The sequence below is a fragment of the Semicossyphus pulcher genome, unplaced genomic scaffold (assembly GCF_022749685.1).
Source record: "Semicossyphus pulcher isolate SPU_LCO1_2020_fin unplaced genomic scaffold, fSemPul1.0.p SCAF_22, whole genome shotgun sequence".
NCBI classification, from domain to species: domain Eukaryota; kingdom Metazoa; phylum Chordata; class Actinopteri; order Labriformes; family Labridae; genus Semicossyphus; species Semicossyphus pulcher.
The window spans coordinates 17,620,555-17,648,205 of NW_027211696.1; the positions used below are offsets into that span (position 1 = coordinate 17,620,555).

General features: G+C 43.7%; 1 protein-coding gene across 3 annotated transcripts in view; it reads left to right on the forward strand.

Moving 5' to 3' along the window:
* mast4 (microtubule associated serine/threonine kinase family member 4) overlaps positions 1 to 24,891 on the forward strand; it is a 95,353-nt gene extending 70,462 nt beyond the window's left edge. For 2 of the 3 annotated variants that reach the window (XM_069673617.1, XM_069673616.1), the window contains exons 11-27: positions 1,662 to 1,723; positions 1,839 to 1,930; positions 2,096 to 2,304; positions 2,390 to 2,528; positions 3,532 to 3,664; positions 3,751 to 3,916; positions 8,213 to 8,314; positions 8,957 to 9,079; positions 10,677 to 10,786; positions 11,389 to 11,510; positions 12,809 to 13,023; positions 13,362 to 13,562; positions 14,000 to 14,226; positions 14,434 to 14,556; positions 14,642 to 14,778; positions 16,174 to 16,358; positions 16,454 to 24,891. In XM_069673617.1, coding sequence (XP_069529718.1) covers positions 1,662 to 1,723; positions 1,839 to 1,930; positions 2,096 to 2,304; positions 2,390 to 2,528; positions 3,532 to 3,664; positions 3,751 to 3,916; positions 8,213 to 8,314; positions 8,957 to 9,079; positions 10,677 to 10,786; positions 11,389 to 11,510; positions 12,809 to 13,023; positions 13,362 to 13,562; positions 14,000 to 14,226; positions 14,434 to 14,556; positions 14,642 to 14,778; positions 16,174 to 16,358; positions 16,454 to 20,052 — 5,945 coding nt within the window. In that variant the 3' untranslated portion in view covers positions 20,053 to 24,891. The remainder of the gene's footprint in view (positions 1 to 1,661; positions 1,724 to 1,838; positions 1,931 to 2,095; positions 2,305 to 2,389; positions 2,529 to 3,531; positions 3,665 to 3,750; positions 3,917 to 8,212; positions 8,315 to 8,956; positions 9,080 to 10,676; positions 10,787 to 11,388; positions 11,511 to 12,808; positions 13,024 to 13,361; positions 13,563 to 13,999; positions 14,227 to 14,433; positions 14,557 to 14,641; positions 14,779 to 16,173; positions 16,359 to 16,453) is intronic. The other variant, XM_069673618.1, reaches the window with a different exon arrangement.
* Positions 24,892 to 27,651: the final 2,760 nt, after the last annotated feature.

A 27,651-nucleotide genomic window follows, 5' to 3' on the forward strand; every position in this document is an offset into this window, starting at 1 on the left:
CAAAATGGGTGTTAGACATGTGTTTGCGTTGCCACGCCTGATTTCCACCTCATTTATTTTCAATTCACATTATCTCAGAGTCAGCACCTCGGACGTAATAGGTGAATAAAAGTAACGTCTGCTGGTCTGCGTTTCCTTTATAGGTCCTGTTATGTCAGCGTTTACGTTAGCTTTGTTTCAAGAACTGCAATGCAGAACTCTTCAGAGACTCTGAAGGCATAAAGTTACGGAGTTAAAGAATCACAATAAGAATCGGCTTTATGAGACGCACACTAGAGGAATCTGACCCCAGTTTACAATTGCTCTCGGGTGCATACACAGTAACAGACCAACATATAAAACGAGGGCAACGAGATTAACAAAATAACATTAACAGTAAAAAGTAAATAAAATCACCAATTTCCAATATGGCTGCTGCCGTGTTTGTGCTTTTCTGAGCTGGAATAAAAATGTAGATTCAGTGTGAATTATGCACCAATTTGACCTAAAAAAAAAAGCTCCTCAGAAAGCTGCTTTCTGAAACAAATAACTTCAAGAAAGATTTAAAGCTCCTGTGAGGAGTTTTTCACCGGTTATGAAACAGACTGAAATTAATTCTGATGACTCTATATGAGCTACAAAAGCAAATCAGACCATCAGCGACAAGATTGATTATTTCTATATCGTTATTTTTAATGCCTGAAACTGCTGGCGGGCGGGTAGGTGTCAGACGAAGCGGTTAACTGCACGCTGCCTTTGTTTACATTCCAGGGCAGAAATTTCAAGTGAGTGATACATGTGACTGTTAAAGAAAGCAGGATGAGATTTTTGGTTAAAAAACACTTAAGCATGTACAGGACAAAATCAGCAAAGACGACTTTGTCCACAGGGGGCGCCAAAATCAGCATAAACCGAAAGTTCCTCACAGGAGATTCAACAAGAAATACAAAATGCATACATGAAGTCACAAACACATGGCTCTCAAACCCCACCCTGTCCTGCCCGCATACAGACTGTACTAACTGAAAGAGGACACTACTCTAAAGGAGTACGCAGGTCTAACTAACGACATAAAAACAAATTATTAAATTAATGAATAAAAAAGGGACAGAGCGACGCAATGTAAAATCCTAATTTAGGTGACTAATGGTGTATCAATTATGATGAGGTGTCCATATCGGTCAAGTGGGGTTACCAGTTATTCAAAAAGTTATTGCAGTCATTGCTGATGGTATAAGTGGTCTTTTCAAATATATACATTGCTAACCATTCTCAGCTGCAGACAGTGCTGAGAGTGATGTAAGCTTAGGATCACGCCCTGCTCAACAAACATGATTACACACCTTCTAAATCTCCCCCAGCATTATTTTCTGCGTTATATGCTCTGTAAATATTAGTGCTTATTGGAAAATGTGTGTGCCAATATCAATATATCTGTCTTAGGCCCGTATCAGCTCAGTAATATCGGCCATTGAGATATCTGTCAGGTTCTAATATATAATCTTTATATATAAAACAAGATCGAGGATAACTTTTGTGGAGAGTAAGAAAATAAAACAATACTGCAATGACAAAGAGTGCAAAGGGCTCTTAATATGTATATAATAGATCCCTAATAGATAAAATACTATAACTATATGTTTTAAATGCTGCATCTCTGATTTCTTCTTTATTCTCTGCAGAAATCGCTCAGCTGACCAGCTGTGACAGCGGGATTGCAGAAACCCCAGAAACAGATGACTCTGTAAGCACTCACTAACCGAGCATTGTATTGATCGACTCCATCTTTACCGCAGGTGTGTGAGCAAGAGCGCAGATTATATCGTTTCAATTTGTTTTATTATTTTCCTCGCCCTCAGTCTCACAGCCTCAGCACATCGCTGCGGTGCCGACGTAAACCCTGTGAACTGGACTTTGAGATGACGAAACTCATCAGTAATGGTGCCTACGGGTGAGGAGAACATCTTAATCTCTGATGCAGATGGTTTTTGATTGTTTTTGTAACAATTCACAATAAAACAGATTTGATTATCGACCCCAAACCTTCTCACATGTGGAGCTGTTTTAGGATTGTTTTTTTCCCCCCTCACTGACTGGTAAACCGTTTATTCCGCAGAGCTGTTTATCTGGTGCGACACAAGGAAACGAAGCAGCGCTTTGCCATGAAGAAGATCAACAAACAGAACCTGATTCTGAGGAACCAGATACAACAGGCCTTTGTGGAGAGAGACATCCTCACCTTTGCGGAGAACCCTTTCGTGGTGTCCATGTACTGCTCCTTTGAGACCCGGCGGCACCTGTGCATGGTCATGGAGTATGTTGAAGGTCAGCTGATAGGTTGGCTAAAAGCTGTGTGCTGTGAACAATGTCTCCTGTGTGTTCAGTAACATCACTCCATTGATGTTTACAGGAGGAGACTGTGCTACCCTTTTGAAGAACATGGGTCCCCTGCCTGTGGACATGGCCAGGATGTACTTTGCAGAGACAGTTCTGGCTCTGGAGTATCTGCACAACTACGGCATCGTCCACAGGGACCTCAAACCAGACAAGTGAGACCTCCACTAATTCTAAAGTGGCTATACTCAATATTTTCATAATTACAGCTCATAGTGATGAACCCACTCTGCAGTTTCCTACAGCTGAACAGAGTGTTTTTTATGTGATAGTTTCCAGGCATGAAAAATGACTGGCACTTAGGTGGAGTCATCTTCAGGGCACAGCAAGCGTTTCTTTTACTAGAGAAATAAGCTCTTAAAAGTGACTGCACACCATTGCAGTGGCCTTCAATGCTAGTTTAAGATCATAAGCTTTCATAAAAGTCTTTATTTATAAAGCACAAGTCGTGCATAAAATTCAACTCCAAGTGCTTGACGTAAAATGAGTTAAAAAGGAACATAAACAGAAAAATAACAATAAGCTTCAGTCAATTAAATGAAACGAGCTTTACAAATAAAACCACCTCGGGAAATCGCTTTACATGATAACAGAGAACTGTTTCTTTAATTGAGCTGTGCCAGGTTTTTATAATACAGAATGCCCTGCACTTATTCTACTCAGATCCCTTCAGAATAAAGTGCTGCCTTCACATAATAATGGCTTAAAAACTGCAGGTTTATTTTGTCACAAAAAGAAAAGGAAATTGTGACGTTAAAGTGGAATTTTCAGTCGAGTTAAAAAGCTACACTTTCAGGCTTGAAATCCAATTTCTTTAAAGAGCAGCTCCAGTCGTGTTTTAAGACGTATAAAATGCTCTGCTTGAAATAATAAATTGTGTCTGACATGTCTTTTTCTGCAAAATACCTTGTAAAAACCCTCCCAATCCATCTCCTCCTTCTCCCTCTTTAAAAATGCCAGAATCTGCATAGGCCCCGCCCACTATGCAAATTTACAACCGCCCCCTCCGTCGCGAAAACAAAACACGTCTCTGCCATCGTTTAGTGGCAACTTGTTGAAACTTACTGCTTTTAGGTTTGCTGGCTGTCACGAGAGTTTTTGTATTTTGTCATGATCACCGTGTAGTAATTTTCCCTTCTGTATTCCTCCTCCTCACAGTTTGCTGGTCACATCAATGGGTCACATAAAGCTGACAGATTTCGGGTTGTCCAAGGTCGGCCTGATGAACATGACCACTAACCTGTACGAGGGACACATAGAGAAAGACGCCCGCGAGTTCTCTGATAAGCAGGTACAGCTTGTAGTTTAGTTGTCCATTATTAAATCACAGTTTACCATCATGTTTAGAATATTTAAATGTATTTTTTGTTGTTAAAGGTATGTGGAACCCCAGAGTACATCGCACCAGAGGTGATCCTGAGACAAGGCTACGGGAAGCCGGTGGACTGGTGGGCTATGGGCATCATCCTCTACGAGTTCCTGGTGGGCTGCGTTCCGTTTTTTGGAGACACACCGGAGGAGCTGTTCGGACAGGTCATCAGCGGTCAGTGTTGAATCCAAATCCATTTTCTTTGTTATTTATGTGTTATTCCTGCCTGGAAAAATGACTTCTCTTCCTCTCAAACCTTACTGATAGATGTGTGATCCTCAGTCCAATGTTAGCAGCTAGCTTAAGATGCTAACGAATTTCCTTGCTAACCTAAGCTAGTTTATTTGAAATAATCTTACACAGAAAATCTGTTTTTTGTTTATTTATCATTTGCAAGATCCTCTTTTTTGCCTTTCTAATCTTCACTGATAGATGTGTGATCCTCAGTCCACTGCTAGCAGCTAGCTTTAGATGCTAACGAATTTCCTTGCTAACTTAAGCTAGTTAATGTGAAAGATTTTTACATAGAAAATCAGTTGTTTTTTTAAATGTATCATTTTAAGATTCTCTTTTTTGCCTTTCTAATCTTCACTGATAGATGTGTGATCCTCAGTCCAATGTTAGCAGCTAGCTTAAGATGCTAACGAATTTCCTTGCTAACCTAAGCTAGTTTATTTGAAATAATCTTACACAGAAAATCTGTTTTTTATTTATTTATCATTTGCAAGATCCTCTTTTTTGCCTTTCTAATCTTCACTGATAGATGTGTGATCATCAGTCCAATGTTAGCAGCTAGCTTAAGATGCTAATGAATTTTCTTACTAACTTAAGCTAGTTTATTTGAAATGATTTTACACAGAAAATCTGTTAATTTATCATTTGCAAGATCATTTTTTTGCCTTCTTAATCTTCTTTGATGTTTTAACAATTTCCTGACTGACAATGAAATCCTACAGATAGATGTGTGATTCCTAGTCTATGCTAATGGCTAGCTGTGCTAATTTAAGCTAGTAAAGGTAGCATATTAAACAAGCAGCATAGCTTGGAATTTTATGTCGGAACCTTTTTTTTATTTGTTATTATAAGATCCATGTATTGCCTTGTTTTTAAACAATGACTGCTTCTCAAACCCTACAAGTAGATGTGTGATCCTTAGTCCAACGCTAACCACTAGCCTTGGATGCTAACGTTTTAATTGCTAATTAAAGCTAGCAAATGTAGTAGTAAATATGCTGCATGGTGTGAAATTTCCCTCAGGAGTCACTTGGGGTTTTTTTTGCAATTGTGTAATTTAAAAATCCATTAACTGCCTTATTTTTTAATCTTCTCTGATGTTTGTAAAAAAAATCTAACTGTACTGTTTCATTTGTGTTAGTTTATGAATATGATATTTAGCTCGACACAATTTCTGCCGCTAGAGGTGATTTCACAGCGTCCTGCATGCTGATTCTGTCGAGCACAACCGGATAAATTCCCAAAGCTCATCAGATATGAATTAAACATTTAAATAGTGACCACATGGAATTAGCTGCTGTGCATATTTCTCTCTTTATTGAAGACTGAGATTTCCCTGAGGGCCGGTAGCGAAGCAGATGGCAGTGAGTGGATTCTGCTTGACTTTAGACCACAAGTGAAGTTTTAATACGATGATGATGTTAGTTTGTTCTCTTTTAGTCTCGTGGTGACAGCGGCACAGAGAAAACCTCAATCTTTGAAAAACAGGGGCTTTTATCTTGTCAGCGTTGCAGCTCAGATGAATTGTGTTATTTGCAGTCGGTGGATAAAAGCCTTTATCTGCGGCGTGGAAATGAATGGCATGCCATGACTGATTTGGTATGCTCTCAATCACACTGTACCCAGCCTCAGAGATCGCCTGGTAATTAAAGGGGCCTGAACATGCTGAATGCATGCCACCGTGGCCTCAGGCCGCGCATACATATTCATAGCTCCCCGCCCAAATTTGATTAAAACGGGTGCACGGAGAAGACAATCAGCATGCCACAGACAGGCTTTGCCTCCTATTCATTGCTTATCCATGAGGCTAGAGCTCATGTAAATTGTCCCGCTCAGCATTATGCAAACACCTTAGCACTAGCTTTGTTTTGTCTGACTTCGCTGGTGAAGCTGTCGGTGTGTCGTAATGACATGAAATAATCCTAAAGACAGACATTTTAAATTCAGAAGCAGAATAAAAAAACGTACCTATACCTTTATGTATGATTACGATAACCTCACCCGTCTTCTCATTTCCAAACAATCAAAGACGTGCAAACCGTTCAGTGTTGAAAACTCATTGGCACAGTGTTATTAGCTCAGATAGAAAAATTATATACCGTAAAATCTGGTGTATAAAGCCCCAGTCACACAGGACTAGTATCACCTGGGGACCTCATGTGATTTAGAAATGACCCCTCACGTCTGCGTTTCATGTGGCGCATTCGCACAGGATGAACAAAGTCTGTATTTTACTCTAATTCACAGACATTATCTCCTCAGATATGATTGAAAATGTCAAGTCATCATGTAACATCTGCTTCCTGTACGCTGCTTTCATCTGCAATATTCGATAAGAATAAAATATTCGACCCAAAGTTACTTACATGCCGATTCATACGGGACTTGTGCTATCAGATGTTTGCCAAAATATGGTTGGTAATTTGCGCTGGAATTTTAACTCTACAAATTATGGCCGATTTACACGGGATTAAGATCACAGACGACCTCCTCGATTATTACAAATTACGAGAGATCCCCAGGTAATACTAGCCCCGTGTGAAAAGGGCTTAAGACTTTTAATACTTTATCAGAAAAGTGAGCTGTGTCCTACATACCGGTGCGACCAATATACCAGTATAAAAGCAGGGAGAGGTATTTTACTGTGTTGCAATATTTTACCCAGATGATGGCGCTACACTCACCGGCCACTTCATCAGGTACACCTGAACCATCTAATGTAATCCAATACACCAGCTCAGCCATGAGACTTGCTTTCATGTTGCCTGTAATGAACAGGCTTTTTTCTAAGCTGTCACAGAGGTGTTAACTCAATTATGTTTCAGCATCAAGGTCATAACTGGTGGTGGGGCTGTACTGAGCTGCATTATATTCAGAGGTGTTCCTAATACTCTGCCCCCCTCGTGTGTAAGTAGGGAGGACAAAAAATTCTCAGTATAACTGAGTTCAGTACAACACACCTTTAACTATGGCCTCAGTAATAAACAGAATGGTATTCACACACTTCAGAATCTCAACCAGGGCTGCACGGTGGTGCAGTGGTTAGCCCTGTTTTCTCACAGCTAGAAAGTCACTGGTTCAAACCCCGGTTTGGGCAAATATGGCCTTTCTGTGTGGAGTTCACATGTTCTCATGCGGGGGTTTCTGGGTCTCCAAAGACATGCTTGTAAGGTTAACTGGTGACTCTGAATTGCTCATAGGTGTGGGTGTGGGTGTGTACAAGGTTGTCTGTCTCTGTGTGTGTCAGCCCTGTGAGAGACTAGCGACCAGTCCAGGGTGTAACCCCGCCTTTTGCCCAATGACAGCTGGGATAGGCTCCAGACCCCCCGCGAGTATATATAAGCGGTATAGATAACTGATGGGAGACTCTCAACAAAAACTAAACTTCATAAAAGCAGAATCCATGGCAGTGCTGTTGTATTGAACTGCATTAGATTGTACAGGTGGACCTAATGAAGTGGCCGGTCTAAATTGAACCATGATCCACGTTCAGCCGCCATCCTCACAACAATCAACGTTACCATAGGCTGAGCACTACCGCACCGGTAGCTAGCAGGGTTACACAGTCGACATGTTGAAAACAGATCATTTGTTTGTTTTCAAAGTGTTTCAAATGAAAATAAATGTAAATAGTGTTCAAACAGCTTGTAAACACGTTTGTATTAATAAATAGCTATAGAAAACCTTTTTACCCACAAAAACAAGCTGCGACTTATATTCAGGGTTTTACTGTAAATCAAACACTGGCTGGAAACCAGTAAAACTATTGTTCCAAAGTGATTTAATACTTGGCACTCGTCCACACATTTCCTTATTGACATTTTTCAGCTCCAGCCAGCTAACATGACGATGAAATGTAAGTGAGAAATGAAAGCTAGTTGCGTCTGACGAGCTTATGGAGACCAAAGGATCTCTATGTCAGATGATACGTTACGAGCTACACCAACGGGATGAAACTGTATCCACTGTTTATTTGGTTGGTAATTGACCAGTCAGATGACCTTTGACCTTGGTTGCCAGATGTGTGAGATAAACTGGTCTTGAAAAAAGTGAATATTCTTCTGGTTTATCTGTGTGAAAAATGCCATTTCCTTCTTAGGATGCCGACCAAAAGTTCAAGACATTCAATCAACGTTTTTGTGTTACCATGACATTAAACAAATATGTGCTCTGAGGAAAACAATATATTGGGGTTGCTTGCTATTCAAACTGATCTCTTGCCTCTTGTGTTCCCAGATGAGATCAACTGGCCTGAAGGAGAGGACGCGCCTCCTCCTGACGCTCAGGAGCTCATCACCTTACTGCTCAGACAGAACCCCCTGGAAAGGATGGGCACAGGTACAAACGCACAGAGGACAGAAAATGTGGCACAGCCAGTAACTCTGATAGCAGCAGACGGACCGACATAAATCCTCATGTGACCGTCGCTGCCACCTCAGCAGCGCTCATTATTCCAAGTCACCGGGGGAAGAAATTGAGGTCATCCCGCGGCGGAGCAGTTTATCCTCTAACCTCCTCACCTTTTCCCTTTGATCAATTGCAATTATTTCCTCCCCAGTGTATGAATGTAGTCCCATGCATGATCAGGCATTAATAGTGTGTAGATGTGCGGCTGTAAAAGTGGCCGTGACCCGGGACAAAGGCTTTTAATCAGAAGGACACACGGGGCCGGTTCAGTCCAGGGACAGCCGGGCCTCGTTGTTCATGTAGACCTAACCTCGCCAGGCTGCCATTTACAAAGGCTCCTGCGCGTCCACCAAAGGTCACAGGCAGGAAATAGTTCTGCATAATTTATGGTCGTGATATCAGTTTGGCCTGCAGCCACGAGGGAAAAGAAAGCATAGAGTAAGCGTTTCTTCTCTGTGTGTAACTGAATCACTCATTGTCCCCACTCTTGTTCTTTTCATGCCGTGAACTTTGACATTTGTCTTAAAGATTGTACTCATGATAGTTATTCGTGTGTGTGTGTTCCCTCTGCAGGGGGAGCTGCTGAAGTGAAGCAGCATCAGTTTTTCCACAACCTGGACTGGAACAGCCTGCTGAGGCAGAAGGCCGAGTTTATTCCTCAGCTGGAGTCTGAAGATGACACCAGCTACTTCGACAGTGAGTCACTCAACGCAGGAAAAGAAAACAATGGAAACAGAAATTTAACCAGTTTTTTTAAGTCAGACTGTTTAATGTTGGTCAGAGGCAAATGAACATCCACAGATCTGCTTATATTCAGTTTCATTAGCATAGAGTTCAAAGAGGACATGAGACTCTCCCAGCCGAATAATCAGTACAAAATAATAAAAAAAAGAGTTTTAATTAAAAAGTAATGATTTTCGATTATTCAAATAGTCAGTCATTTATAAAAAATCTAAAAGTTCAAGCGACTATTATCTCATCTTAAAAATATAAAATGTGGTATTACCATCAGACTGTGGCTGTAGCGCCTCTGAAAGCTGTTTGCTAACCGCCATTAATTAACAAAAGAAGAAGAAAGTATTAGTGCCAGGTGTTTGTAAAGCAGGTGTGGTGCTGTGAGATTCGGGGCCGGAGAAAAGGCAGAGATTTCTGCAGCCGTCAAAGAGTTCTGCGTTGAACTCCTCAAAAACTTAACGTAAATTAGGTTGAGTGCAAACTTTGAACGGAAAAACTACCACATCATAAGTCTACAACAACTCTGCACAGTAAATTCTCTTTCCCCTAATGTCTGCATGTTGGTTTAATAGTCCCCACTGAATGGCGAATGGTATTTTTGCTAGCGGTGAGTTGTAATGTCGAGGATCTCAGTTTCGTTCTCTGTGGTGGCACCTGTGGTGATAAACTGTAATTGCAGGAGCACACTTCCCAGATATCCAGACAGTGCTGCATGTGTGACGTCCACGGTTGGCTCCGGTTGTAACTCTTGATTTTCCTGGCTGACGGTCGCTTTCCTTTTCAGACTGTTTGCTTCATCTGAGCGTCGAGTTTGTTTCTTTTTCTTTGGATTTTCACTTCTTGTTGAAGTTGTATCTGTAGTCATCCATCTTTTCTTTGTTTGTTCAGCCATAGTAGATTACTGTTTACTCGCAACACTTGCAGAGAGCGGAGAAGCAGCCGCTTAGCTCCGCCTACCCTCTCTGGCAGACCAACCACTGCTGGCTGATGGAAAACGCGTCACTAACTGGGCGCCGCTTGTGATTTTTTTCACAATAGATACTTAACAGACATGAAAATCTTTGAGATTATTATTTAAAATGCCCGTCCCTTACTTAAAAAGTAAAACCTCCAAGCCTTGTGTATAAAAACTTTGAGGTGGACATTTACTACTACTCCCAGGGTGCACTTCTGCAAGTGTAATCAAGTGCAATCACCAAGCGTCTGTTGTGTTGGCTGCCAAAGGTGGATGAAAGCTAAAGACGATGGTGTTCAGCAAGCAAAATATGCAGCTTAACTTAAATCACCTTTGAATTCTGGGCCGGTTTTGGATGAATTCAGCGACTACAGTTTATAGTTTATACTCGACCTCTAGAGGAGAAGCATTTTGAGTTAGCGAGTGCTCTGATTCACACCTCAGAGTGGCATCCTCTTCATTGAAACGACAGCTGAGGCTCGTAGGCCCTGTAGTGTTTTTTGATCCATCAACCATCCCAAAACGGTGTCTACAACATAAAACTGCAGGCTTTCTGAGCTGTTATAAGTTAGTGTAATAAAATAAACCCCTCTTCCTCCTCAGCTCGCTCTGAGAGGTACCACCACCTGGAGACGGAGGAAGAGGACACGAACGATGAAGACTTCAACGTGGAGCTGCGGCAGTTCTCCTCGTGTTCTCACAGATTCTCCAAGGTTCGTCCTCAATCTCACCCCCTCACATGTCTAACACACACACACACACACACACACACACACGTCATCAGGGATGTAAATGAGCTGATGCTCTCATCTGTCCTGCTGCTTTTCTCATGGGAACGAAATCATGAGCAGTCTGCGTTTCATATGGAAATGTATGTCCCCCCCACGCTCTCCATTTACCCCGACAGTATTAAACATAGACTTCAGCTTTGCATACATTTTCCGCTTGCAAATCAGATGTTTTTTTTTTTTCCTGCTAATGTGGAACACAATACACAATACAGTCGTACAAGCTGGGAGTCATTGTTGTGCTGCATTGCAGTACGCTCACATCACACAGAGCTGTACAGTGTCTCAGAACACAGCGGGGCGTCTCAGAGGAAGTGTTGACATGATGAAGTCTGCATGCACACAGACAGCACTGTGTCTCTGCTCTCCTGTTCATGTTAAAACCCTGGTGTGTAGACTGAAGGTCACTAAGATAATTCACTTTCACCTGCTGCTTATTTTCTACTTATGCTTTTAATATCTGCATGCAGAGATGTTTAATCTGCATTTATAGCCTGCAAGTGAATCTGTGTCTCTGTGTGTTTCAGGTGTACAGCAGCCTGGATTTGTCCCGTGGGCACCTGGAGGAGAAAGGAGAGACGGAGGGGAAGAAGAGCGAGAGCCCACTGACTGTTGACTCCCTCAGCTGGACGCCAGACTTTGCTGAAATGTACGATCGCCTACATCCTTGAATCAAGACTCGCTCGTTAAACCCCAGCATACAAACAGAGTGAAACTGTAGTTCAGTGCTAATACGTGAATTATCATTTTAAACAAAAGATAGAAATATCAGGGTTCCCACGCGTCCTGGAAAACCTGGAAAATCTGGAAAGTTAGAGACTAGTTTTCCAGTCCTGGAAACACCTGGAAATTGATTAAAATGACCAGGAAATAATTTATGTTGTCCTGGAAAATTTAAATTTAATTTAGCCCCACGCTCAGCACAAGTTTGCCGCCTCAACTCCGGTCGGGGCTCCCAGAGCTGTCACATTCACAATCGAGTCCTGCGAGCGATGTAAGATCGCCGCCTTTAGACACTTTCTAACCAACTGAAAGACAATAGAAAAGTAGGACACTTGAATTTTATAATCTTTTTTTTTTCAATACATTGCTATGTCCTTTCAGGTGTAACTTGGATAGATGTAGGCTTAATGAACGACTTCGCTCCATCATTACACCTCCGTGCGTTTTACACAGAAGACAGAACATGACAGGTGTAATAATCCCGCCTTGAACAGGCAGTGTAAAAGGGGCTTGAGACACTTCATCGTGAACCCTGCATCATCAAAAAAAGGAGGAATAAAACTGGGGTTAAAAGTGTCAGTACTAGGCCTACCAGTAAATTATATGACCGTTTGAGAGCAAGTGCTGTCCTGAAAACTCCTGGAAAGGTCCTGGAAAATTATTTCTTAAAAAGAGTGGGAACCCTGAATATACTTTAAGGGGCTGTTATAGCTCGGTTGGTGGAGCAGGCGCTTAAGTATTCGACACACTGATTGCAGGTTCGACTCCCAGTCTGCCAATCATCCGGTGCATGTCATCCTCAAATCTCTACTCGCCGTATTTCCTATCTCTCTTCAGCCTCCAGGTATCCTTTATGAATAAAGGCAAAAAAGCAAAAAATAAATGATTATCAACAAATGAATGAAAAAGTGAATCAGACGGACAGTTTGAATGATTGTTCTGTGACAGCATTAATCCTTCTTCGTACACAGCTGCGATGTGTTTTGCAAAACCTGCAGCAAAAACAACAAATGTCATAAAAGTGAGAATAATTCAAATGCAACATATTTATCATTAATGCACTTTAAGTAAAAACACAGTGCATTCCTATCTGTCATAGAGCAGAAATGTTACACAGTTACTTCATCAAAGATTGCATAACAGGAGGACACACAAACATTTTGCTGTCACAGCGTTTCCAGGTTCTGTTCGTCTCATGAGCCTCCGTCCTCTCCCTCCTTCCAGGCCCTCGCTGTCCCACTCCACAGACACAGACGGCGTGAATCCGGGCCCGCGGCCCAACTTGTTACCAAAGTTTGCCATCTCAGCAGAGAGCGAGGGGGACGAGACCTCCGGCCTCGGCGACCCCAGCAAGACCTCCTTCTCCACGGCGGAGCTCCCGCAGGACGAGCCTGACGCCACCACTCCGGGCAGCACCCACAGCGGAGCCACGCTGTCTGGTACGGCCGGCTAGATTTGCTTAGTGTGCGACTTTATAAAACATGTGCTCGGTTTACAAAAGGAAGAATCAAACTACAGGAGTGAACAGACAAAGCTCGGCTCCTCTCAGCAGTTTCTTTTGTCCTTTTATTCTTGGAAAACATCCTGATGATGTTTAGGATTTTATTTAAGTTTTGTTTGGCTTTTTTCTGTTATGCTAAGCTATGCTAACTGGCTGTCGGGTGTCTGACAAAGACAAATTCAGCCTTTTTTTTAATCCGTCCATGAGGAAGCTTGCCTATCATTTGCTCAGTATAGATGTGTGCCTAACTGCGTGCTCATCTTTCGTTATAATTAGGAAGTTTCTCCGAACATCTGGACCAGTTGACACCCCGAGGTGAGGGTTTGGAGAGCCCCGACTGCACCAGTCACGCCTCCACAGACCACGCCGCTCAGAGCAACTCTCTGCGGCCTGAGAGCGCTGCAGAGCGGACCGGAGCCGTGCCGAAAGTCCCCAAGTCCATCTCCACCGGGGCGCTGTCCCTTCAGATCCCTGGAGGTGAGTCTGACACACACGCAGAACGACATGCACGCTCCAAAGTCTCCAGTTTTTTTGAAGGTTAAAGTATGTCAGAGCGTTAACGTGACGAGAATTACAATAACAGCAACAGGCTTTGAACAAATAATTTGAAAGAGATGAAAGCGCTGTGGATCTGTGCGGAATTGGCCTTGCATGACACCTGCTGTGAGTTCCATTTTACAGAGTGGCTGCGGGCAAGTAGCCGAGTGCAAGCCGCTAACAAGGAAAGTAAGCAGCGAGGGCGGGAGTGAGAGGTCTTCACTGCTGGGAGAGAAAATCCCATTAGTCTCACCCTCAGCAGGAGCAGCATGAATGAGCTCCACAGAAACACCTCGCTATGACTGCAGCGACGCTCAAAGTCTCATTGATTAAATAACAGACTCTGCTCAGGTGCTGATCATCTCTTATTCTTGCAGATATCTTCGGCGTGTCACCGCTGGCCAGCCCCCTGTCTCCTTACTCCCTCTCCTCGGATCCTTCCTCCAGAGACTCCTCTCCGAGCCGGGACTCCTCCCTCTGCAACGCCAACCCGCGGCAGCCCGTCGTCATCCACAGCTCGGGGAAGAAGTTCGGCTTCACGCTGAGGGCGATCAGGGTGTACGCCTGTGAGGGCGACATCTACACGGTGTACCACATGGTCTGGGTAAGGACTACAGGAGCCTGTAGGGGACAAACTGGGATCAATCGTAACACCTGCTGCACTTGTGTGCCGGTGTCTTAATTAGGAATATTAATAACTGGGACCTGACCTCATCCATCTTAATAAAACAGACGTGAAAGTATCCTTAAACTTCCAAAGAGCTGGAAAGAAAAATCAATTAATAACAAACGTCTCTTTTGTTTTAATCAGAACGTGGAGGAAGGTGGACCTGCACACAAAGCAGGACTCAAAGCCGGAGACCTCATCACTCACGTGAACGGAGAAGCAGTCCACGGCCTCGTCCACACGGAAGTCGTGGAGCTGCTGCTCAAGGTAACTGCCTCTAAGGTGAACGTTTGAGAAAGCATTAAACACGAGCATGTAAATCATCCTCTCAAATGCCGCCTGTCCTTTTCAGAGTGGCAGCAAAGTGGCGATCTCCACGACCCCGTTCGAAAACACTTCCATTAAAACGGGTCCGGCCCGGAGGAACAGCTACAGGAGCAAGATGGTGCGATGTGCCAAAAAGCCCAAGAAGGAAAAGACACCAGAAAGGTACAAACCTCCTACAGTGAAGTGTTGGATTAAATGTTAAACCTCAAACATTCAGGACATTGTAAAGAATGTTATTGTGCTCATCCTGTGCTCATCCTTCTTCCTCTAAGCACCAAAAATGTAGATGAAACCCGTGCTGACATGCAGTCGTTTAGTTTTGTTCTCTGATGTGAAACCATCACTGAGTGCAGTTCAGTATTATTGCTCACTCTCTCACTATGAGTCCTGTCAACCTCTAGGGGGCAGAGGTATAACACTGAGGAACATTTGAACGTGTGATCTGACTGTAGAGTCACTGGATGGTTTTGCATGAAGAACAGCTGAAGGAGGAAATGTGGAAGCTGATGTGTTTTCTGTGAGGAGGCAAATAATGAAATATCGGGAATGCAAAGTCAAAATGGCAGCTACTTAATACAAACTGTGTCCAATGAAACTAAATGAAAATGTTTCTGTTGAGTCAAAATGCATTCAGTCCCCTTAACCCTGTTTATCAGGTAGTATTTTAATCACACAATAGTGCTATTAAAGGGCCAGTTCGCCGATTTTCAACCTCAGTCCTATCGTGCTATCATGGGGAGCTAATGCCATTATGGTAGGAAGAAATGTAGTTAGGCTCTATACCTTTGGAGGACGCTATCCGCTTCTCCAATGGGTCCTGGAAAACCTGGAAAAGGCCAGGGAGCTCGCTAAACTACACTTCCTCAATCTAGGCCGCCCGCCTCTGATGTCATGACTCTGTTGGACAGGATAGGTGGAAATAAATGCAATTATCGTTAATATTTGACCACTATAATCAACTATTTTTGAGCGTTTATGCAGGATGTAACAGGTTACATGTCTTTGGACTGCTGCATTTCGCCCATGTCCCTTGTAGGACTATAATTAACAACAACTGAAAAAAATTTTAAAACTAAGGAAGAAATCTCCACAAGTTTACACCGGCATGAAAGAGTTGCCGGAAAACGTATTATTCACTTGTTCAAAAACGTCAGGTTTGAAACGTAGACTTCACACCTGAAGATTTTTTTAGACGGTCCACCGGTTTATTCTCGCCTTGTATCAGATACTATCCAGCTCTGAGCCGTTGCCTGCAGCGAACACAGTAGTATTTCCCTCCAGCGTCTCTCGCTGGGCCGTTCCTCTCAGAGGGAGGGGCACAATCTGTTTGTACTGTTTGTACAACTTTCTCCACAGCTATGGCGCCAATTTCAAATATTATTGCTTCTATCGATTACAGAGAACACCAGCTTTGACTGACAGCGGCTTCTTCCAGGGGAGAACTGCTCCTTAAAGTGTTTTTAATCTTAAAGTAGTGTAATCTTCTTTTCCTGTGTGTTTTATTGGTTTAGCTTTATCAGACTGACTCCTCTCTCGTCTCTCTTCTCTTCCCTCCAGGCGGCGTTCCCTGTTCAGGCGTTTTGCGATGCAGCCGTCTCCTCTCCTGCACACCAGCCGCAGCTTCTCCTCCCTGAACCACTCGCTGTCCTCTGGTGAGAGTCTCCCCGGCTCCCCCACCCACAGTCTGTCCCCTCGTTCCCCCACCGCCACCTTCCGCCCCGCTCCAGACTTCACCCAGTCAGGTGGAGACTTCAACTCATTTAACTGTCATTCGGAAATGTTCCTGTTTCATTTCCCATATTTCACTCATATCTAATTTCCTCCTTTTAACTTCCAGGTGGAAACTCCTCCCAGAGCAGCTCCCCCAGCTCCAGCGCTCCAAACTCCCCTGCAGGCTCAGGCCACATCCGTCCCTCCACCCTGCACGGCCTCGGCCCCAAGCTGCCGGGTCAGAGGCTCCGTCAGGGGCGCCGCAAGTCCGCCGGCAGCATCCCCCTTTCTCCTCTGGCTCGCACGCCTTCACCCACCCCTCAGCCGACATCTCCTCAGCGCTCGCCCTCTCCCCTGCTTAGCGGGCACTCTGTTTCCATCTCTAAAACAACCCAAGCTTTCCCAGCCAAGATACATTCCCCACCCACAATCGTGCGCCACATTGTGCGCCCAAAAAGCGCCGAGCCACCTCGCTCCCCCCTCCTGAAACGAGTCCAGTCTGAGGAGAAGCTTTCCCCCTCTTACACAGGAGATAAGAAGCACCTGTGTCCCAGAAAACACAGCCTGGAGGTGACGCAAGAGGAGGTGCAGGATGAGGAGCAAAGGGATTACACGGTCTTGCAGAGTGTGGAAGAAACTGCCTGCGAGCCGCCTGCGATCACCCGCGTTCGACCTGTGGAGCAGGGCTGCTTAAAGAGGCCCGTCAGTCGTAAGATTGGCCGGCAGGAGTCGGTGGAGGAGCTCGATAAGGAGAAGCTGAAGTCTAAGGTGGTTGTGAAGAGGCAGGACTGGTCAGAGAGGAGGGAGTCTCTGCAGAAGCAAGACGCCCTGCGGGAATCTGAGGCGTCCTCCGTGTGTGGTGAGGACAGGGACGACGGTTTTCTTGGCAGGGGGCTGAACAAGAGCAGCTCAGACTCTGGTCCTCTGGAGGCTAAAGCTGCTAGCACGACGCTCAAAGATGTTCTGTATAAGAAACTCAGCACGCGAGTCTCTGAGGGCATCGCTGACTCATCAAGTGGTGACAGCGAAGGCGGACTCAGATCAACTCTCTGCTCTATCCACCCAGACTGGCAGCACTCCAGGCCAGGTAAAGACAACATGAAGCCGGACAGGCTGGACTTCAAAGCTCCCAACATCGAGTTCACCAGGAAGAGGCTGTCCTTCGAGGAACGAGAGGACTGCATTTGTCGCTGCTCCTCCGGCATCCACGAGAACCTGCACTTCGGCTCCACCAGATCCAAGAGTCTCCAGCTGGACTCGGCCTTGTCTCATGACCACATAAAGGCCGGACTCGGGAGCGTTCACTCCAGCCCCGAAGGTCTAACGCCCAAGCTGTTCTCCGGCAGGGGAGAGGGGAGCGCCGTGGAGAAACTGCAGCTCATCTCGTCCGCAGAGTCTCCGCTCAGAAAGACGTCGTCTGAGTATAAACTCGAGGGACGCCATGTCTCCTCCCTCCGACCTCTGGAGGGCACTCTGGATATCGGTCTGCTCTCAGGGCCAAGAGTCTCCAAAACAGAGACGTGTTTATCCAAGATGGCGGAGAACACAAGCGACAAAGTTTCTCTGAGCCCTCAAATTTGGCTCCAGACCCCCACAGAGCGACAGATAACCATCCCCCAGATCAAAAGTTCAGACAAACCCAAGAGCCCTCTTGCTTTCTCCCCGAGCTCTGAAGCTGTTTCTTCTTTAAACAGTATAGTCGCCTCAAAGGATCAGTCACACAGCACACCCGCTGACGTGAAAATGAGCCCGAGCGGTGAGAAAACACAGGACAGACAAAGTGACTTATTAAAGGCTCCGTGCAGCAAAGTGGAGGCCTCGACGTTTGCTGTCAAACAAGAAAGCAGGACGAGTCTGAAGGCCGCTTCATCGCTGGCTCACGAGCACAGAGCCCCTCGACACACCTCGCACTTCTCCTGTGGAAAAACACCGTCCATACGGGAAGTAAGCAACGAAGATCAGGAGGATGAAGTGGAGCAGCAGGAAGTCGCAGTAAACACTACATCACAGAACGCCGACAGCTGCAAGACAGGAGCCTCTTTGACTGCAGCGAAGCTGGAGGTGGACATTAAAACTGTAGCTTCAGCTGCCGGCGAGCCATTACCTGTGTCCGTGAAGCGGAGCGTAAACGGCGGCTTGGACACAGGTCAGCGTCAGAGCAGCGAGAGAAAAGCAGCTCCCGCACACAACTCAAACATGACCTCTGCGTCTGAGGTGACTGTACAGAACATCCCTGTGCGCCTTCCAGAGAATGTTCTTTCAAAACAGCAGCCGCTCAACATCTGCTCTTCCGATCCGGAACCACGGGTTTCTATGACAACATCAGCATCTGCTGCTGTGCACGAAGGAAAAACCTGCAGCGTAAAAGTTGAGGATCAGGACAGCTCGGAGAGATCTGTGAGTAAGGACGGTGTGCAGGCGAACAGATCAGCGGTGAGAGCACTGGGTGACGCAGGCAGCAGCAAGTGTGCCGCAAAAGTGGAGTCGAAAAAGGACGCGCCTCCAGTAAATGTTGTCTCCTCATTGAACACAGGAGTCACACTGGTTGTAAATAAAACGGATAAAACTGTGTCAGTCGGTGCAGTAGAGAGTAGTAGCATAACGCCGCCGAAAAAAGACGATCCGGTTTCACCAAAGACGAAGAATGTGAAAGATTCAGAGCAGCTATCGAAAAACTGTCCAGCTGAAAAAGCACAAAACAAACCGTCCGCGTCAGAACATTTCACGTCTAAAAAAGAAGGCCCTGTTATCAGCGTGGTCCCTGCGGCTAAACAGAAATGTTCAGCTTCAAATGAGAATGCTTTAAGTCCCAAGAGTAAGCCGAGGCCCGACACGCAACCTGTAGCACACGTCGCTGTGAAGACGGAGAAGGAGGCGAAAATAAGTGAAGTGAAAAGTCCTCCTGTTGCCGTACTGAAGGGCCAAAGTCCAAATTTAAAACAGAGGGATCTGTCTAAAGAATCTGCACCCTCACCTTCAAGCATGCAAGCATCCATCGACTCTAAGCGGAGCGCTAGAGTCGACGTAAAGCGGGAGGAATCAGTGCAGCTGACCCATTCTCCTAAAGAAACCCAGCCTCAAAGCTCTGTAGCAACTTCAGCTCAAACTCTGAAAGAAAACCCAGACATGAAGCCAAAATCTCTCTCTCCTAAAACTGCCCCTCCTTCATCAAGTCTAAAAACTTCTGTAGCTCAAACACCAGTTATCAAACAAAGCCCTGATGCCAAACACAAAGACCCCTCACCCAAAAAACAAGCCCCAGTCGTCAGAAACCATCACGACTCCAAACCAAAACACGTCCCGTCACCTCTCACTGTACCTCATCTGCAATCAGACGCGCCCTCCCAGCCGGATCCACCTCCGGTGCTGCCCAAACCGAAAAAAGAAACACACTCACCGAGCGGTGGAGCCACAGCAGGCAGGATCCCCACCTGTGCGCCGCAGGAAACTGTAATTAAGGTATCCAAGGAGGCGCAGAAGGACAGCCACAAAGGCCCAGAAAGCAGAACAAACACCACCCCTGACAAACAGGTTTCCTCAAACAAGAAGGAGACGCTCGAGAGGAAGAAAAAAGAACCAGTCCAAGAGGTCACGTCCGCACAGAAAAACACAAAAAGAGACGCACCCCGAGCTGCTCCCTCTGCGCCGAGAGACAGCTCAGACAAAGACTCAGGCAGGGGGAAGCAGCAGAAGGAGTCGCCGCGGAGTTCTGGCAACAAAAAGTAAAGAGGGAAGTAAAAATAGCAGCCAGATGTAATAAAATGTTAGATACGTTTTGTGCAAACATCATCATGCCTTCTTATTTTTCCTTCGAGGACCGGGCAAGCTGTTACATGCTGATAGAGAGGAAGGGCGAGTGTGTGTGTGTGTGTGTGTTTCTAGGTCTGAATGTAGGCAATCATTTGCTGGTAATTTCTGGTGTTTTTTACTTTCAAGTGAACGTTTGGATGTTTTCTTTCTGTTGGTCGCAGAATGCTTTGTGCAATCAGTGTGTCAGGGGGCGACGGACGGGGAAGAAGCCTTACAAAGGTTGCGATGTACTGTAGAGTCAGTGCCATTAATGATTTTTGAATTGCACTCATACTCGTAGACTCGGAGGACCTGACGTCTTTTAATGCAGTAGACCACGCGATTTAGCAGCTGTGTCACGGTTGTTTCTGTTCAGTAAAATCAGATGTTTTTTAGGTGGGGTTTGGTGCAGAAGGGAACTCACTTTATCCTGTGCTTTTCGCCTAAAACGTAAAAAAAATACAGAATCATCTCACGGTTCTAGAAATCATAAATTAGTGAAGGGGCCTTAGGATTATGGGAAATAAAAAAAACTTGCTGTTCTTAGCAAGGCGTGGTGTTAATTCACATTCCTCTGACATCTGTACATATATTTTTTTGATTTTTATGCAATAGGGAGTGTAAATATAATAACACTGTAAAACTGGGATACATGGGGCTTACATGATTGTCGTTTGTATTATATGTATAGATTTTGCAGTGTATTAGAGTAAAATGTTCTGCTTCTGGTCTAAAGTAAGCTACCGTGATGTGTCTCATCAAAGGCATCCTCTTCTTCGTGACCTTTCACATGTTCCAAAATTAACTTGAAGGGAAAGAGAGAATAAAAAAGCACGAGGGGGGGCAGGTGGGCTATTTCTGAAAATGTAGCATCAATATGAAAACTGTGAGGGCTGTCAGCGTCTCCTAAGAATGTCTTTATTGTTGATGATGTCTTGCTGGCTTACTACCGTTTGATAGTGATAAAAAATGTGGTGAATATGAAAGATTGTTTTTAGCTGCGTTTCCACTGAAAGTACCTGGAACTTTTAATCCCAGGGAACACTTTTTATGTGATTGTTGTCTGCGAGGATTGAAGATTAGCTTAATAAGTGTGCTAGCGTGTAAAAGATTCTTATGAATGCTGCAAGGACTGAACCAATCAGAGATGTTAGTACAACCCTTCCTAGTAGGGACATTTGGGGGGGTAAAATTAAGTCCATGGAACTTTATTTAGAACCTGGTTCCTGCAGTAGAAACATACCGAGTACCTTCAAAAGTTCTTAGTCCCTGGGGAAAGTTCCTGTAGTGGAAACTCATTGAGTACCTCCGAAAGTTCCTTGTGCCTGCTGGAAAGTTTCTGCTGTGGAAATGCATCGAGTACCCTCTAAAGTCCCCAGTCCCTGGGGAAAGTTCCTGCAGAGCAAACTCATTGAGTACCTTTCTTGTGCCATAGTCCCTGGGGAAAGTCCCAACCCAAAGGCCATGCACTTTCAGAAAGTACAACCCTTCCTAGCAGGGACATTTTTGGGGGGTAAAATTAAGTCCCTGGAACTTTATTTAGAGCCTGGTTCCTGCAGTAGAAACATACCTCGTACCTCCGAAAGTTCCTAGTCCCTGGAGGTAAGTTCAGGCATTGAAAACTAATTGAATCCCTTCTAAGGTTGCTTGTCCTTGAAGAAAAGTTTCGGCAGTGGAAACTCATTCAGTACCTTTGAGAGTCCCTTGTAGCTGCAGAAAGTTTTTGCAGTGGAAACTCATTGAGTACCTCCGAAAGTTCCTTGTGCCTGCTGGAAAGTTTCTGCTGTGGAAATGCATCGAGTACCCTCTAAAGTCCCCAGTCCCTGGGGAAAGTTCCTGCAGAGCAAACTCATTGAGTACCTTTCTTGTGCCATAGTCCCTGGGGAAAGTCCCAACCCAAAGGCCATGCACTTTCAGAAAGTACAACCCTTCCTAGCAGGGACATTTTTGGGGGGTAAAATTAAGTCCCTGGAACTTTATTTAGAGCCTGGTTCCTGCAGTAGAAACATACCTCGTACCTCCGAAAGTTCCTAGTCCCTGGAGGTAAGTTCAGGCATTGAAAACTAATTGAATCCCTTCTAAGGTTGCTTGTCCTTGAAGAAAAGTTTCGGCAGTGGAAACTCATTCAGTACCTTTGAGAGTCCCTTGTAGCTGCAGAAAGTTTTTGCAGTAGAAACATATTGAGTACCCTCTTAAGTCCCTAATCCCTGGGGAAAGTTCCTGCAGTGGAAACTCATTAGTTCCTAGTCCCTGTGGAAAGTTCCTGCAGTGGAAACGCAGTTTTTGATTAACGAGATGAACCAGCAGTTCTGAATATGTTCTCAAGGTAATACTGCAGTGGATTTCTGACTTCTCCGTTTTCACATTCACAGGGTTTAAAAGGATTTTGATGTCAGGTCTCGGTCTCAGTGTTGTGTTTGGATCTCTTTATAAAAAGCAGAATCTTGCTTGAAGCTTCACCCTTGAAAGATTTTATACTCAAAATCGTCATTATTTGCTGAGCATACTTCACAACATATGTTAATGTACAAATACTTGGTACTACACACGTATAGGCTCTCATATATCTGCATTCACTTTCTGCAACTTACTCACACACGTAAACATGTTTCTAAACTGTAGATGCCTTTTTTAAAGTTCAAACCCTAAAGGACAAACAGAAAGTAGCCTAGGACACCAAGTATGTAACAGTGTTTGATCTGTAGTGCTGGCTATGTCTAAACCGTAATCTACATATACTCTTCATGAAGACACAGATAATCTATTATCAAGAATGAAGCTGAAACACGTGAGATTGATCGCAGAGATTTTAAAAAGCATCTGATGTTTACGTGCATTAGATATTAAATGTAAATGTATCGCTAATGTATGTGAAAGAAAATAAAGCACCTTAATCTTCGCCAGTGTTCAGTCCACAGGGTGAGAAGAGTAAACGTGGAGCTGAAATTGGTTTATGAATTCCCCACTCGTCCTGAATTCAGATTTAAAAGAATCACTGACTTTTATTTGAGTTATTGAACATGTCTTTTCTTTCCTGTAAAATCCTTAAAGCACATTCAATGTTTGTTTACAAAGCATCATGGATGTATATTTTGTATATTGTTGATTTGCCAAATCTATGTTCTGTGTCACAGATAATGTTGTTTCTAGTAGGATGTTCAAAGAGAACATTTGTTTGTGCGGTTATCAACGTCTTTTCATACGTCGGGTTCTTCTTTGTCTGCTTGTCTTTTCCTTTTTTCTTTCTTCCTCTGTGAAAAAAACTAGTATTAGATGAACTCGCTTACGATGGTTTGTCTTTTAGAAAATGTGCAATAAAAGTGTTTTGAGTTTTGTATTTTGCCCAAGGAAAGCTCTATGGATGTCATAGATGTTGTATATTAAAACAGATATTTATACTTCTAATGTTGCGTAATACTGAAAATAAAATGGAATTATAAATTAATCTTTCCATCGCTCTGCATTGATTGACATTCTTAAAGCTCCTGTGAGGAGGTTTTCACTGGTTATGAAACAGACTGAAATTAATTCTGATGACTTTATATGAGCTACAGAAGCAAACCAGACCATCAGCGACAAGATTGATTATTACTATGTAGTTATTTTTAATGCCTAAAACTGCTGCACGATGCCTTTGTTTACATTTTCCAGGGCAAACACTTAAAGTGAGTGATACAGGTGACTGTTAAAGAAAGCAGGATAGGGGGCACTGTTTGGCTCAGTCGGTAGAGCAGGCACCCCATGAACAGAGGCTGCAATCTTCGTCGCACTGATCGCAGGTTCGACTCCCGTTCTGCCGATCATTTGGTGCGTGTCATCCCCCACTCACTACTCCCTATATTTCCTGTCTATCTTCAGCTGTCCTATAAATAAAGCCAAAGGCCAAAAAAATAATTTTAAAAAAGAAAAAAGAGAGCAGGGTAAGATTTTTTGTTAGAAATCACCACTTAAGGCGCCGGTTTAGCTCAGCAGTTAAATTGGCGGCCATATACAGAAGCTATCGTCCTTGATGTGGCGGCCCGGGGTTTAACTCCCGCCCTCTGCCCTTTGCCAGGTGTCATCCCCACTCTCTTCCCCTGTTTCCAACACTATCCACTGTCCTCTCAATAAAGGCATGAAAGGCCAAAAAAATTATCTTTAAAAAAATAAAAAAAAATCACCACTTAAGAATGTACAGGAATAAATCAGCAAAACGGTACGAGGTTTGTCCACAGGGGGCGCCAAAGTCAACACAAACCAAAAGTTCCTCACAGGAGCTTTAAGTCATAAGAATTAAATTCCATCATTTCTGAACAAAAATGAAAACTTAGTAGGTTTCTGAAAATAAAGATATAATTTGGTACTTTATAATTATATACAACATTAAGTAATTTTAAGACCATGTTGATGCATACTTCCAAATAAAGACTTTTAGTGAGTAGAAAATGTGTTCATACACTCAGCGGCCACTTCACTGTACCATCTAATGTGATCCAGTTCAACAGCTCTATTGCTGCAATTACATATATAATAATGTTTACTTTTAATGTAAAAAAGGTATTGATTGAACTACATGTTTAATACTGAGATTGCAGTGGTGTTCAACTGGACTATATTGAGAAGTGATGTTTTGCCCACCTCATTTACATAAAGAAATGGTGACATTAGAGAAGTATGTCAGTATAATTTACTCCAGTGCAAAACAACAATCTAATATGACTTCAATGATTAACCCTAACCTTATTGTAAGCATTGTTTGGGTTTAAGTTGAGCTGCTCTGTCATGTATATTAATTTTTCCACCAAAATACATACAGAAATAATTCCATTACGTTTAAAATAAAGACTTTCTAACAACTCCAAGCTTTAGCATCTCTACTGACTTTAGATGTAAGGCATGAGACATACTGATATTCCTTAAAGGCCCAGAGGCCCAATAGATGCACACATGCATATAAATATCATATATTCATAGGCAACTGTGCAGTCTTAATCAAAATGTCAGTTTACATGGAGTGAAGCACGAAGAGCTTCAGTATATCCATCCTTGATGTGCATTGTAATACCAACAGGGGGCAGTGTCTTACCATGTGTATGCTGGCGAGGTTACAGCTCAAATAGATCCCCCGTTGTGCAGAGAGATACAGAGGACTTAGTGATGTACTGTAGTTTGGGGAGAGCCTCTCAAAATCTGATAACGCTGCATATTTAATCTCTACACGCCTTTTAAACCGAGTGAATGTACATGCAGGAGCTCTCCATTGAAATGAATAGAGCACATTTGGCCCCTCTTCCTCCCAAGGAAACTAAATCCCTGCTGATGCTCTGTTACCGTCTCTTCAGACGTGATTACAGTGTTAATGATACGGATGGATCAGCAGGGACGCAGACTGATTACTAAGCACAAATATTAAATAGAGGAATGAATGGAAAAAAATCCTCTTAGGGTTTGGGAATGGGGTTAACCGTTGGGAGTGGGAGTTGTTGCTGCAGAGAGGAGCTCTTACAAGGCCAACAGAGAACACTGTGGTAACTGATTTATTAACATTAATTGGCTGTTTGCTTCATCTTTGAGTTTTCCATCAGGGAGCAATTTCCTCGCCACTGAAACATTTCTGTCTCTTCTTTTGCCACAGCTTTAGGCCTAAATCTTCATATCTGCCATGTACGAAACATTGACCTTATTACTCTAATCTATGTACACTGTATCAACATACCAATCTCACCTCCTTGGACTGATTTGCTGTCTCAAGTGATGCATGAAAAGCAAGGCGCAACAGGGATATCTTATAATGGATCTTATCACTTAATTATGCCTTTCAAGCCAAAAAGAACTTTGCTTATTTTTTACAAGGAACTAAAACCAAAACCTTTCTGGTAAAACCATCCCCCATCCCTGCTCCCTTTGTTGTCACCTTTCATTACTCTGCAAACACTGCCTTGGATTATGCTCTCATGCAGCTGGTCCACCACTCGAACACTCCCCCTCAACATTCAGCCTCTATAATTTCACTTAAAAATAAAACAAATAGCATGTTATCTAATGGGCTGCGAGGATAATAAAATGTATCTTCATTGTCCATCTGGCTGTTTCCAGAGAGTGGAGCCTGGCTAGTATGTAATCCATTTTAGAAAGACCGATCAATACTAATGATGTTACAGACTGTGTGCATTGTTATCAATGGGGTGTGGAGTTAAAGGGGGGGTTAAGTGCATATATGTGGTTAAAGACGCATGCACGTTGGAAAAGGAAAGCAGCAACAGAGAGACAATTTCTGACTCTCAACCAAAAATATTAACGTCAAGTTGGGGCTAGAGAGAAAGCTTGGGGATCACCAAAGCCACCTGGATTTATTATCCAGGGATCATGATTGTTCTTACTGAAATGTGTGCCAAGCTATGTTGTTTTTTGGTGTTAATTAAATGGACTTGCAGTGACATGAACAGTTTTTTCATGTTGCTGTCAATAAAGGAAAAACACATAAGATTGTTCCCCTGGGGACCATTAATTCCACCCCAATCCACCTGATTGCTGTAGAGATATTCCCAAAAGTAAGAATGTCAAACACATGGTGGTGCCAGAGCAGAGGATCATCAAAGTCAGCAGGCCTCTTCGTCTGGGGTCCATGCATCTCTGTACCAAATTTCACCCCAATCCACCCAGTTGTTGTGGTACTCTATAATAAAGTAAGAATGCCAACTACATGGTGTTGCCAAAGCAAAAGCCGGGGCTCATCAAAGTATTCAGGCTTATTCCTCTGAGGATCATGAATGTTTCTACCAAATTTCCTCCCAATCCAACTATTTTTTGTTGAGATACTCTACAAAGAGTGAGACTACATACCATATTGTTGTGTCGGAGGAGATTTCGTGGGTCATCAAAGTCAGCAGGTGTCTTCCTCTGGGGACAAGGAATGTTTGAACCAAAGCTTATCAGAGATCACCAAATTGCTGGTGAGATTTCCCATAAACAGTGAGAATGTAAACCGTCGTGTGTTGCCACAGGAAAAGTGAGAGGATCAACAAAGTTAGCGGGTTTCTTCCTCTGGGGAACATGAATATATGTATCAAATTTCAACCCACTTAAACTAATTTTGTGAAGATGTTCCCCAAAAAGTTAAAAAAAGTCAACCTCATGATGGTGTCAGATGGAAAAGTAAATGAAGCTTCAAATTCAGTAGAGTTTCTACACTGGGGACCATGAATGTCCGTACAAATTTCATCCCAGTACAACCAATTAATGTCAAGATGTGCCACAAAGAGTAAGAATGCCAACGGTATGATAGAGCCAGGGAATAAGTCCATGAGTATTTATCTTCTGTGGACCATGAATGTATGTGTGATATTTCATGGAGATCCATCCAATACTTATTGAGATATTTCACAAAAAGTAAGAATACCAACCATATTGTGATGTCAGAGGAAAAGTCAGGGCGTCATCAAGGTCAGCAGCTCTCTTCCTCTGGGGACAAGGAAAGAGTGAATCAAATTTCAGCCAGATTAACCACATTCTGTCAAGATGTTCCCCAAAAGAAGGCCAAACACACGAAGGTGCCAG